Raw genomic sequence first — 13,790 nt, 5'->3', positions numbered from 1 at the left:
GAGCGCGGCAGTGTTCCGTCGACCGCCGGGCCACGGGCCACTAGATACTTGCGCCATGGACCGGCCCAGTGGGAGTCCGCCGCACAGCCCGACCAGCGCGACACCCGCGCAGTCCGGCTTCGGCGCCTTCTGTAGCGCCATCTCGGAGACTATCTCGGTACGTACGACCACCGGCCGCCACCACCACCACTGAACGCCTACGCCATTCTCAGCTCCGTTCTTTACGACCTCGACGCCGTCCAAAACCCATTCTGGCGCCGCTATTAGCTATCCGATTCGATAAATTCCCCGTAATCAGTGATAAATCGAATGTCGCGCCGCTGTTATTTCGAGACGCACGTGGCCCTCGAGTTCGACGAGTGAGCTCTCCTCAATTACTCACAAACGTCTTCGTCCGTAAACTAACAATAAAAATCTCAGAGGGAATAAAAAATATAAACAAGGTTTATAATTAGAACGCTCGTTCACGCCGGGTCGCACGGCCGTGATTTGTCCGATGGCTGTGATCTACCGAAATACCCGCGCATTAAACTGGCCGTCGCTTGATGAGCAAAGGCCAGACGCGACATCGCCACTCGTGCGGACTCTGTAAGCCCGCCACCACGACCCGGCACCATACCGGCAGCACCGGCGTCGCGCGTTGCAGGCTCCTCACCCCTTGTCAACAACGCGTGCCCACTGTCATCGTTAGTCTTCAAGACACCAGTCGTCGGTTGAGATAGGTACAAAACCATTATCTTGCATTCCATAGTTTCCATTTGCGTCGTCACCGGTTCCAGTGGTGGCATACCGGCGCAGGTAGCGGGTAGGTAAACAATACGCGCCAGTGATTGTTACCCCGTCGATCGTAGCACGCGCCTCCTCATTTGAGTGTTTCATGTATTTATTTAAATATTTGTTTTCATGAAAGCTGTAATCACGTGCGTGTAATTAACATAATTCTTATTTCTAAATGTGAGTGGATTTGAGTATCATAACAATCTCATTTTAGTGACTGGGTGACTATGGAGCTTGCATTAGTAAGTTAAATTTACTTTTTCAAATTACTAAGTACAAATCTTTACGTGATGTAACTTAATTAACATCGTTACTGGTGTAGGCGTAGATTTCGAACGGATTAATTGGAATTACTACGTACCTATACTTACGACGTACCCTCTGTGTATCAATTAGACTGGATGGTTATTTGAGTTCAACTCTTCAATCAAATAATGTGATCCCCAGGTGAAGCTGTAGAAATTGAATGATAAATAGATGAATATATATATATAGTGAATATGTATAAAATAACTATTTCTAAACTTAATTACTTAAGTAATCGGCTTAGGTATAAAATAAAATTTAATAGATGTAAATGCTGTTACTGCCTAAATTATACGATAATATACCGTAACACAAGTTCGTAGTTTTCAATTTAGTAAAGCAAAACCAACTTTTTACGACCTCAAATTGGCATTCGAAATCACGAAGGTTGGAATTCTTTGTATGCTTTCTTTCATAATAAAGAAATAAAGAAGCAATGTTGGTACAAAGCGTTAGACTAACTTTGTTTTCTTTTTCTTTGCGCTGGGCAATCGATTGAATTGGAGCTCCAAACAATGACATTGTGTGATTTACAAGCCAGTCAACTAACGTACGCAGACCATAGTTAAAAGAATACAATTTTTAAGGCGGATATCTACATGGTGTTAATGAAAAAGTGACATTCAACCATCAAAAGTGTACCTATTCAAGTAAACATAAATAGGTACATTAATTAATGTGATACATTCTGTAAATTATGCATTCGGAAATCCTTTCAGTCTTTCGTGCTAGTTACCTCTAAATAATTTTCACTATGTTAATTATTGAAGTTTAAATGCGTAGTCAGAGGAACACGGTGTAATGAAAAGGTGACATTCAACCATATTCAACTGTTAAATTGTATCTATTCACATAAATAGGTATATTAATATAAGTGATGTTCTTTTGTCTGTGAATAATGCATTCGGAAATTCTTTAGTCTTTCGTGTTAGTTAACTCTGAATAACTTACACTAGTTATATTATTTTTGAAGTTTAAATACATAGTCACAGGAACATAGTGTTAATGAAAAGGTGACTTTCAACTTAAATTTTATTTTAAATGTTAAATTGTACCTGTTCTTGTAAACATAAATAGGTGCATTCATTTATGTGTTGTATTTTATTCTGTGATTAATGCATTCGGAAATTCTTTAGGTATTAGTTAGCTCTGAATAACTTACACTATACTGTTTCTCGAAGTTCACAATGCAGAGTTAGAGAAATTATCTTCAATAAAGGAAATAATTATTAACAGTTACGTTGTAGCCTTAAGTCAAGTATGTACCTAAGTGTAGATTCTTCGTAACAAAACAAAAACAAAAGTTTCATTTATTAGTCAAAGAAAACAGCCCGTATGAATAATATTACTGTTCGCGTGATGTCCATTATTTTAATAATCCAGTATTTTGAAGAAAATTTCATGTTTTAGGTATTTTAACAACCTTTACGATTACGATACATTGTAACCTTTTCTTATCTATCATTGTATAATGTTATTCTAACTTCTAACATAGTATAGGTATAAGTATAGTTAACGTTAGATAATTTATTTTGTTAAGTATTTATTTATTTATGCAAGTGTACAATACAGACTAAAGTCAATAACTTTAGAGTATGTAAATTTAAATGGGTAGTACGTACCGCAGTCCACAGTTATACATATTATATATATATATATATATATATATACACATATACATAGTTATATATATTATATAGTATACAAAGTTAGTACTAAATTAGTAAATATTAACATCTAGTGAACAATATTTAAAATCTTTAAAGTAACAATCGAAATCCCAACTATTAATTTTAATACATACAATTACTTAATATTAATTTTAAAATGACTTTTACATCGGTTATGAGTGAATAGATAACACTGTTAGATATTGACAATAATACAGCAAACAACCACGAGAACATCATCCAACCCTTATAGTATAACGTTAGTATGTACATAGTTTATTCGATATTCAATAGACAATACAGATACCTATTGTGTGGGAGATAAAATATTCAAGTAAAATGGAAAAAGTAAAGAAATGGATCCCTGTACATTTATTGGTAAGTGTATTTTTATAAAAAATCCTCTGAACTATTCCAGTTGTAAACTGTTTTACAAGTGGACTTCACCAAGACAGCCTATATAATGTTTGATACGTCTAGACGCAGCTAAAATCTAAATTGAAAAATAACTAAATCAGTTAAAAATAAGTTATAATTTGAAACAGTGTCTATTTACCTTCCAATCTACGTAAGTTATATCCTGAATAGCCTTTTTATGTGCAGTGAAAATCAATCCTCATAAAGCTAGACTGCAAGGAATAGGTAGGTGCCTACCATCGATTTCGCGCTGAGGGTTGACCGAAATCGAACGTAACAATTCACCTCGCCATTGCCCTTTTCTCTAATCACAACAAGACACGCACAAATACACAACAAATTACATATTTGTAGTTCGAATTTGCAGTTCTTTACCTAATTTCGGTGGCTATTTTTATTATTCACGTACTCAAGTAAATTGTCGTATAATATTAAATAATATTTCAGGATACTACACTCGAATAAGTAATACTTGATAATATTCTAGAATATTAAAATAATAAAAATTGCCATTGAAATTAGACAGCGAAATCTAACCTGAAAATTGCCCTCTCCCTGTACTACAACTGCCAGAGCACGCAAAATTACCTATGGAATAACTATTATAATAACCATGAAAAAAAATTTGTTTTCTCAAATTGGCCTGATCGAGAATCAAACCCAGGACCATCTCACCTGCCGCCCAATATCCTAACCGCTGGGTCACCAAGGTCGTCTATTCATTACGCGTCATATTCATAGAAGTGGGTACTTCAGATTAACATACAGATAAGCTCCCGTATCCAACAGTGGCGTGTATGTCTCTTTTCTTTCCCCGTTTGGAACGATTTTCAAACTATTTACAAAAAAGATATATCTTTTACATATTAATATGTTAAGAATTTTAACAAATGTTCTGTTCACTCGCAAATTTAAATGCTCATTTAGCAAATTTATTTGTATCTCAAGACTTGCTTCGTTGACAGTAACTGTAGTTGTATATTCTTGTTTCATTTAGTGTCTCTTTAAAGTGATGAAGTTTTGGGCGAGAGGTTTCGTCGCCTTGATCGACCAAAAATGCTTGCTACGATAGTGTAATAATGAGAGAGTCAGTTATATTACATACACTGATTTATTTGTTTATATTTTGGGTAGCTAAGTACGAAATTGGTTTCCTTATTCGCGTGACTAATGCCATCGCAATAAAGAACTTTCTTCAACTCGTGCAAGCATTTTTGGGAATTACCTAAGAGCCTATCGACTACCGCCGAACTACTACTACTTTGCGTCACGTGAATTTAGATTATGTGATTCATGAATTTGTAAACTCTAATTTCGTAGACAATGCGTAATAATTATTTAAAACAAAAAATATAAACCTCACTCGCTAACAAAAAATGATAATTCATCGTGAACAACACAATACAAACATTGCTAATGTACGATAACGCTGATTTTGAGGGTATCGAACTTTCTACAATATTGCGTATTGTTTATGTCACATGTCACTGCAGAACGTGTCGCTTGAAAAACTCAGGCACAGTTTTGAACGGGATCCAAAGTTGCCGCCTCTTAAAAAATAACAAGCGTATTTGTGGCGGAAGACAAATAATTTACGTGTTTCACATGAGCTGTGTGCAGTGATAACATTACCCGGAATATCGTGTAGTTCGCTTTAGTTTGTAATTTATAAATAGAAGACAGGATACAATCGACAAGTCGGACACTGCTGTTTTCGTCTTCTTGTTACCAAAACACGGACACGTCGTGGAAACTGGGCCGGAACACAGTCGGAACTGGGGATGAGTTCCCATTGTCGCTTCTCCCGCATTTACCGAAACGTGCGTGAGGCGTGGTCGAGTTTCAAGCGTCACGTGAGTCTGAATAGCATTGCTTGCATACGAGTAATATACATCGTTTCCTTTTCAATTTTGTCACTTAATTTCTTTGCTTGCATTTCAAATAACTAAAGATAACATTTTGTAAACGAAACTTCAAATTTTCAAATGATAAAATATATAAATAATTTAATTTTACAAAATAAAATAACACAAGATTTTAATCTTCCATACGCTTAACACATTCACCCAGCAGTGGCGGTTTGGAGGGAAGCCAACTCTCAGAAACGAGGTATATCAGTCACTAGAATAATGATATAGTAAAATACCGCAAGTTCGTTTTACCTACCATTCTAATAAACTGTGCGAATCTGTGTTAAACTATCGAGAAATCATTAACATAAACAATTTCTGTGAAAGGTGCTAAAGGAAGGCGCTGATCGTTTCTGTTTCCCAGGAAAACGCGATCGAAAACGGATGGTTCCGCACTCGAGGCTTGAATAAAACTTAGAAATTTTCACTTTTGAACAAACTAAGGAAGTTCTTTTTTGAAATATGGAATTTTCAAGTTTTCCTTTTACATAGGGCGCACTATAAGTTTCCGGAACTGGCCACTTACATAAACAATATTTAAAAAGTAATTACAACATTTGAAAAAGGAACTCTTTCCTTTCGCTGTAGAATACAGTCTGTTTCATTTGACTGTCACTTGTTTTTACATTGTGGCGTCAATTTAGAAATTGGTTGTCTACATCACCATGGATTTAATTCGTGAAAATTTTCGTAGTATGATTTTCTACGACTTTAAGCGTAGCGTAATTGAACAGCTCAGCGGACCTTCTCTCGGCTTCAAACTGCTTTTGGCGATAAAGCAAGCGAGACGACTATTTATAGTGTAGTATATTATGGTTTGCAGAATTCAAACGCGGTCGTGTGAATCTCAGTGACGAATTTCGTGATAGTGGCCCGTCCACTGCTGTGAACAATAAAAATATCGATGCTGTGCGCCTTATGAACAAAACAGACAGGCATGTGACATACCATGAGATTCGGGCATCTTTAGGTATAGGCAGGAGTCAAATACAATCAATACTACACAAACATTTGGAATTTTGTGTGAAAAAGCTGTGCTCACGGTGGATCTCACACAATTTGACTGAGGTTCATAAAACAAATCGCGTCACTTGGTGCAATGCCATGCTTACCAGATTCAACGAAAGGGCATCAAATTAGGTGTGGGATATAGTAACAGATGACGGAACATGGATTTATAGTTACGATCCCAAAACAAAGCAGCAATCGAGCGTATGGGTCTTTCGAGATGAGGCGAAACCAACCAAAGTGGCGCGCGTGCAAAGTGCCTCTAAGCGGATGATTGCTTCTTTTTTTTAATAAAACTGAGCACGTGGCTGCTGTTGCTTTGGATAATCGTTGTACTGTGAATAGTGATTGGTACACGACCATTTGTTTGCCAGACGTTATTGACAAACTCCGTAAAAATAACCGTAAACGACGTATCATCTTACACCACGATAATGCCAGTTCTCACACGGCCAGATAGACAAATGAGTTTTTGAAGATGAACAACGTTGACCTTAAGAGCCATCCCGCGTACAGTCCCGACCTGGCACCTTGTGACTTTTATTTATTTCCAAAAATTAAGAACCAGTTACGCGGTCAACGATTTTCATCATCTGAAGAGGCTGTCGAAGAGTATGAAAAATATGTTTCAGAGATAGTCACGGAGGAGTGGCATAAATGTTTCCAAATATGCATAAATAAATATGGCATAAATGTTTTGGTTCATTCGTATGAAAAGGAGTGTTAACGCTAACGGAGAATATTTTGAGAAACAATAAATTCATTTCTTATTATTATTCATTTCATATTATTCATTATTATTATTTATTTATTATATATATTATTTATATATTTATTTATATTTCTGACCATTTATAGTATTTTTTTCTTATTCATTCCGGAAACTTATAGTGCGCCTCACGTGTGTCTGCATGACACGCGTAAGATTTTTCTACAGGAATAACTTTATTGTGATCTCCCGTACATTTTACGAATCGTGGATTAAATACAACAAAAGTATGAAAACAAGTATCAAAAACATCATATTAAAAATATGAAACCTTGAGAAGTAGAGCTTAGATCAAAATTGTTACGGTCTGGCGGACAAGTCACATTTGAAACGGAGCAAGTCGCTAGACTTTTGACATATTTTATTTATTTATTTACGTATAAAAGTAAAATAAATTATTTACGTAGTTCGCAAAAATTCAGGAACTTCCAAATTAAAATCGTAATTTTTAAATGCTAATTGTCGTCTTCATTGTGTGATTTCGCCAATTAGATCGCGTCACATATCATTGGCAAAACGTCTACGTTTCCACGGATTTTTTTGTTCATGTCGCCTATGATCGTTTATGAAACATGTATGAAACTCCCACGAAATAGTAGGCGTTAATTTTTATTGTTCCATTAGAGTAAGGCTCAAGTTTTCTTTTATTATATCATTTTAGGAATTTTGTTTCAAAATATTATAATAAAATATATTGTAATGATAAAAATTGTCACCAAAATTAGGTAGAGAAAACTAACCTGACAATTAATCTCTTTTGTAGAAGACGTTGACTAGGTGCTCACTAAAAATTAATTGTCAAAGTCGTCTATTGCTCGCGTCGTCAAAGTCGTCTTTGAATAGAATTATCTGGGAAAAGATGAAAATAATTTTGTATGAAAACTTAAATGCACTCAGAACACAGAAATCTAAATAAATTATTTCGTGCTACATGCACGCAGAAATCATTTATTTAGATTAAAGGGAGATCAATTTTTCAATCAAAAGAGGTTGATTTTGTTAACAATATGGAGCTCTTTAGGTAAAATCTGGAGCTCATTTTCTTAGTTTCACTCATTGACTTACAATTATAGTTTCACTTGTCTATTGCTCGCGAATAGTACGGTTTTGCTACGAAGCTGTGGAGTAGAATTTTTTAATTCGGAACTGGAGTTCAGAATTAAAAAGTTATAATTCCTCAATTTTACTTGTAACTTCTTTTTGAAATACGGTTTTTGTATGTAATGTAATAGTAGGTCCTGTAGTTTTTTTACACCACGAAGGTTCATTGAAAAAAGAGAAAAACAGAATGATAAGTTTCTACTAGAGTCGTGTTGTGTTGGCATAGTAAACGCCGTTATGCCCCCTACGTAGCTTGACATTCTATACAACGGGGCCCAGACTTTGAATTGAATAAAGTAACGTATTCTCGGTCGTTCACGTACACCCTTGTCTTTCATTTGTGACGATGGTGACCTTCTTCATCGTCCTCTCACATTTTTATCATCCTCTTTTTCTTTTTTCTGGTTACAGCACTTATTTTTGAATTGTTCTCGAAGTCCTGTTCCTTCACTATTGTTACGTTTGATGAAACTGTTGTCACTCCCTTCAAAATACTGGAAACGAGTAGACGTGCCCATAAATCATCAATCACCATTAATTTATTTCCAAACTTCACGTTGTTTATACTATTTTAGAAGGTATTTTGGGCCTTCTTTTCCTCTTTTTACAATAAATTATGTGAACCGAGCCTTCTATATTCTTACTTCCCAAGGCTAGGCTACTACACACTTTTCCTTCGTTGTGGTTTTAATAAAGTTATCATGTAGAAGGTGGTTTATTATAGGTACTTCATCGTCGTTTTTGAATTGTTTTCAAGATATTTCTCCTTTCCCCCACTCTTGTTGATATCTCATTGGTCACTTCCTGCCGGGTTAAATCTTTCCATCCACCTCCTACACCACATTTCAAAAGCCTAAAAATATTCCCTGTTCTACTGTATCTTGTTCGTAGCCGCACGCTAAAAGCTAAAGTTCTAATATTTTTTTATTGACTTTGCTATTTTCGAACTGTATATATAATCTATGATTTTTATTGACAAATGCTTGTATGGCAATTGCAATTGAATATCTGTTGTTCGCCGCTAAGCTGCTGTAAAACTTCCTGAATATATAAAACAAACACACACACAGCACAAAGAGTGTTCCAAAGCAACTTTTTTTGAATTTAACATTAAGTACTTAAGAGTTGATAAGTACCCATTAAAATTAACTCAAATGAAAGGGAACTTTTACAATGTGTAAAAGAAGATATTTAAGTTCAAAGTTTTTACTTTATTTAAGTTTATGGACTTTTTCATGCTTGATTTGTTAGGTGGGTACCTTTTTATTTTCTATTTGATTCTTTTATGAAAAGGTGAATTAATTGTCACTGTTTCTGAATTTAGTTGTAAATGTAACTATTGTACAGTCGATGTCCTGAAATACCTGACCACCTAGACGACCTTTTGGTTTTGAGAGCCGAAAAGTGTTACAGGAATTTTTTTTCCAGCTTCGCGGTTGAAATTTGTTTTCTATAAGTATTTAAGAAAGTATAAGTTAAATATCAAAATGACTTAAATAGTTTCTTAAAACGTCATTCACATTGAATTTTACAGTTCACATGTTACAGGTTGTTTAACACTTATATACTCAGAATCAAATGGTCAATTAGGGGGTCAGGAATCTTGGGCATCGACTGCACCACCTAAAACTGAATTCATTGTGCAATAACTTTTGCCATAAAAATGAAAACTGTCAATAAAGATTTTTGTATGATCATGAACATCACATGAGACGACGCACTCTTAATACTAATATTAATGGCAGATGTATTAATGTGTTGCATGTAAATAAACTCATATAGGAAATGAAATCGTTTTTTCGGATCCAAATCCAGTGCGTTCCAGTTTTGACCAGTAAGGGGTGCTGGTGAAATTACAGGCATATGGAACTAGTCAACTTATGTCTCCGGGAGATGGGCGCAGTGGCAGTGCCCTAAGGTCCTTGCAACTTAAAGCTCTGAGTGCACAGAAACTTTTTATGGATAGGCGTGTCGCTTACCACCAGGTACACGGCTTGTCTATCCTGTTACTTGGTATTATAAAAAAAAATATAAAAATATTATCTTGCCTGACTCGTTGAGAGAAACACAGGTGTGACACTAAGCATGTCAGTCAGACTCATCCGTTTCAACATAAAATGCATTTTCATTTCACTTTCATATTCCAAAGAGTGACTACAGCCTGTAAGAGTGATGTTATATGTTATTTTTGAGCTCCTAAAGAGAAAACTTTGTTTTTATAATTATTAATCTTTGTAAGATCGTACACAATATCTTTCTTATAACAAAAACCGACCTCAAAAGTTAGTGGAATTACATTTATTTGCCATGTTTTATCGAAATCGGTCAACGGAGAGTGAGCGAAATCCAATAAACCGTATTCATACCCTAATTTGACACCCAGGTGGAATATATTCTTCAAATTTAAAAAAAATGTGGTTGTCTATGTGTGTGTCCATGGCACCCGCGACATACGGATTTCCTAGTTCGGGGCTATGTGTGCGTTATTATTATAATTATTTGCATTATTCTTCTCGGCTTGTTAGCTGGTTTGAAACGCATTTACGGATTATTATTATTATTATATTAAATACTATTCTATTAATAATAATTCCAACTGCCTCAGTGGCCAAACGGTTACCATTATACCATATAATACCATACCAGGTCCCGGGTTCGATTCCCGGGTCAGGAGAAATTTTGTATGACCTACATTTATTTCTCTCGTGAGTTGTAATTTGTGGTTGTCTACATATGTGTGTATCCATAGCACCCGCGATACAGGGTTTCCCTAGTGCGGGGCTATGGGTGTGTGGGTTGTTATTATTATTATAAATATGAATGGGACAACTGAGGACTATTGAGATATCTCCTTTCCAACAAAAAAAGAATCATAGAAATCGAGTAACATACACACGAAATAAAATAATACAGTCGGTTAGAAAACGTCCTTCGCTCTGACAAGACTCGAACCTAATAATCATTATACACACGTTTATATTACGTTTATATACATTCGTGTCGTGTCAGATCGTTCTTTTGTATTAATAATTATAACAAAGTAGTGGAGGACACACAAAATCACACAAAAAATAAATGAAAATCATGGTAGTAAAACATGATACTCAATAAAATCAATATTAACTTTGTTCTTAGTTTTATGTTTTCATTAAATGCTGTCGCTAATGTAAAATCATTATTTCCTTTGTGTGACATCTTTCATACAGTTTCCAAATAATATTTTTCATTTCCAGGGCATGGCTACCACATCGAGGACAAGGAGAAAGGTAAGATGATCTGAACATTAAGACATACATGTGCATGGTGGCAAAATTGCGTATCTACCCTCAAAAAAAATATCTCCACCACATATCGATCCCTCCTGAATCATAAGAAAATGTAAAGAAAAAATGTAAAGAATCATAAGGGCCTTTTTAAATTAGACGCTTGCAGAAGCGCTGCAGAGGCGTGACAGCCGCGCCAAAACTTTTGTACTTTGCATTTGTAGAGTGATTTAACATTTTGTATTTTGTAATATCTAGTATGCAAAGGTGACACGCGGGTGGCGCAATGGCGCTGCAGCTGCGCTTAAAATCGACTAGAAATCATTTATTCCGTATAAAAGCACAGTACGTACACACACTATACAACTAAAATACATAAACTTGCGACTACAATATTAACCTTAAAACAAAATGGAAAGCAGAACATGCCTCATTAGATTACATACTAGTCAACAAATAATACGAATGAAAAACTTAAATAAATAATTACGTAACGAACAATAATGAACATAACAGGCATAGTGTGCGATGTGCTGTGCTCCTAAATATTGCATGAAAATAAAAGGGACCACTACCAAGGTACCCTCTTTCCAACAAAAACCGAGATTCATTAAAATCAGTGTACAAATGCCTTATCGTTGTGAGTGAGTGATCAATGACCAAATGAGTTATGGCGTAGTATACATATAAAAAAAAGGAAAAACATACAGTCGAATTTAAAACCTGCTCCTTTTTGAGGTCGGTTAAATTAGTTAACAGTGGCGCCATTGCAGCGGTTCTATGAGTATGTGCGTCAAATTTGAAGATTTTACAGTGGAAAGTTTTATAAGTATATTGAAAAGAATGAAATATATGGAATTTGATATATACGCATTAGTTTTCATACTTTGTAAATTTACTGCTAAATATATAACACCTACTAAAAAATGAAGTGATTTATGAAAAAAATTACCTAGTTTTGTGGCTTACGGTAGATTACGTAGGAGGAGTCGATATGTTAAATGTTGTTACCATAGTCATACATACACATGGATCATTTTAAAATTTGTTGGGTCGATAAAATATAGAAAAAATATGTTGCCCATTGCACTTATAAAGCATGTTTTATGTATATTGCATATACCTCAACATGATTACTCACTACCTTCATTTTTTATATCTCATTTCTTTTTCATTTCTCATTAACAAAGGCGGAAAATTATTTTTCCGAAGAGATTTTAAAAGAATGGCTGCTTAAAATTGCTTTCCTCTCAACAAATAATTACGTTAACAGATAGTCAAAAAATTTGTAACAAACAGGAAAATAATATGAAAATAACGAAAACACTTGGATTATTTTGAAATATTTAAGCGGAATTGCTTCTTGTGATTGGTGTAGATTTGAAAACATTTTTTGTGTGGTCATAATGTAGCGATGGCAAATGCTCGGACTAAGTGTAAATATTTTTGTCGGCAAGTGTACAAGTGAATATTCATTTGCAATTTTCCTACAACAATTCCTTTGATTCAAAATATCACTCTGTTCACCGTGTGACCTCCACGCAAGCAATGTAAGGAATCCGTCTGAGACCGCTCTCCCTCAGTTTTACCAACGGAGCCACGTTAAATATGTGATGTATGTTTCGAGGTATCCACAAGGTATGCCAGACCTGGTGAATACGACGCAAAATGTAATGTTGTACGGAAAAGTAAGAACGCTTTAGATCTCAATGTTATTTTTACTAATTTCTGTATTCAGTGCAGGCTGGCGCTGTGATAATGTTGTCTTGATTAATCGACCAACTGATAAATCGATAAGTCGGTGGTACTACCTACGTAAGGAACGTACCGCAGCAGTATTGTCGGCATCATAGACTCGGGCCGTGAATAAACTCTTATTAAAAAAATATAATACACAGCAATGGCGGTGGCGAGCAGGGCCGAGCCCTAACTAGTCAATGTTATTAGTTTTTACTTAAAAGCACTATTTGAATAAACAACATTCAGAACAACACAACGATGGCGACGCACAGCTTTTGTAATAGTGGAAATATGCCCCGACGCCACTGGTTAGAATCTTGTTATATCCGCTAGTAGCCCTGACATTAACTATGTGATGGACAGAGACTGTTTGCAACTTTTCGCCTTGTGCTGTAACTAAACAGGAAGTATACAAAATACTTAACAATTTTACGTTGCACAAATCACGTAATGTGTTTATAGCATTCATCAATAGGTAAATATTGTGGAGCGTACAATTAGCAGGTGTCTGATACATAAAAAGCAGCATTACAGACAAAGTACGACTTTTAATTCGTGAAGATTAATAAATCTAATTTACACTATCTTGTGGTCGGAGCGTCAGCATCATTGCCCCATATAATCTGTTGGTCAAGGGTTTAATTAGGTCATGTTCACCATTCTGGCACAAGGGGTTAGGGATTTCACATGCCTTCATAGATTTTCGGTACTATGTTCTTTCACTGTTAAAGCTAAGGCTGTTCTTTCACTGTTAAAGCTAAGGCTTTTTGTTATATACTCGTACACACACACACACACACACACACACACACACACACACACACACACA

General features: G+C 35.4%; 1 protein-coding gene across 4 annotated transcripts in view; it reads left to right on the top strand.

The window, feature by feature from the left end:
- Positions 1 to 13,790, top strand: part of LOC113235568 (calcium-binding protein E63-1) — a 41,590-nt gene continuing 27,800 nt past the window's right edge. The window contains exons 1-2 of one of the 4 annotated variants that reach the window (XM_026471304.1): positions 3 to 157; positions 11,192 to 11,224. In XM_026471304.1, coding sequence (XP_026327089.1) covers positions 56 to 157; positions 11,192 to 11,224 — 135 coding nt within the window. In that variant the 5' untranslated portion in view covers positions 3 to 55. Of the gene's footprint in view, positions 158 to 206; positions 723 to 11,191; positions 11,225 to 13,790 lie in introns of those variants that run through there. The other 3 variants (XM_026471306.1, XM_026471305.1, XM_026471307.1) reach the window with 3 other exon arrangements.

Source organism: Hyposmocoma kahamanoa, unplaced genomic scaffold (assembly GCF_003589595.1).
Source record: "Hyposmocoma kahamanoa isolate Upper Pololo Valley unplaced genomic scaffold, ASM358959v1 88, whole genome shotgun sequence".
NCBI lineage: Eukaryota > Metazoa > Arthropoda > Insecta > Lepidoptera > Cosmopterigidae > Hyposmocoma > Hyposmocoma kahamanoa.
This window is presented reverse-complemented; position numbering and strand designations above follow the sequence as displayed.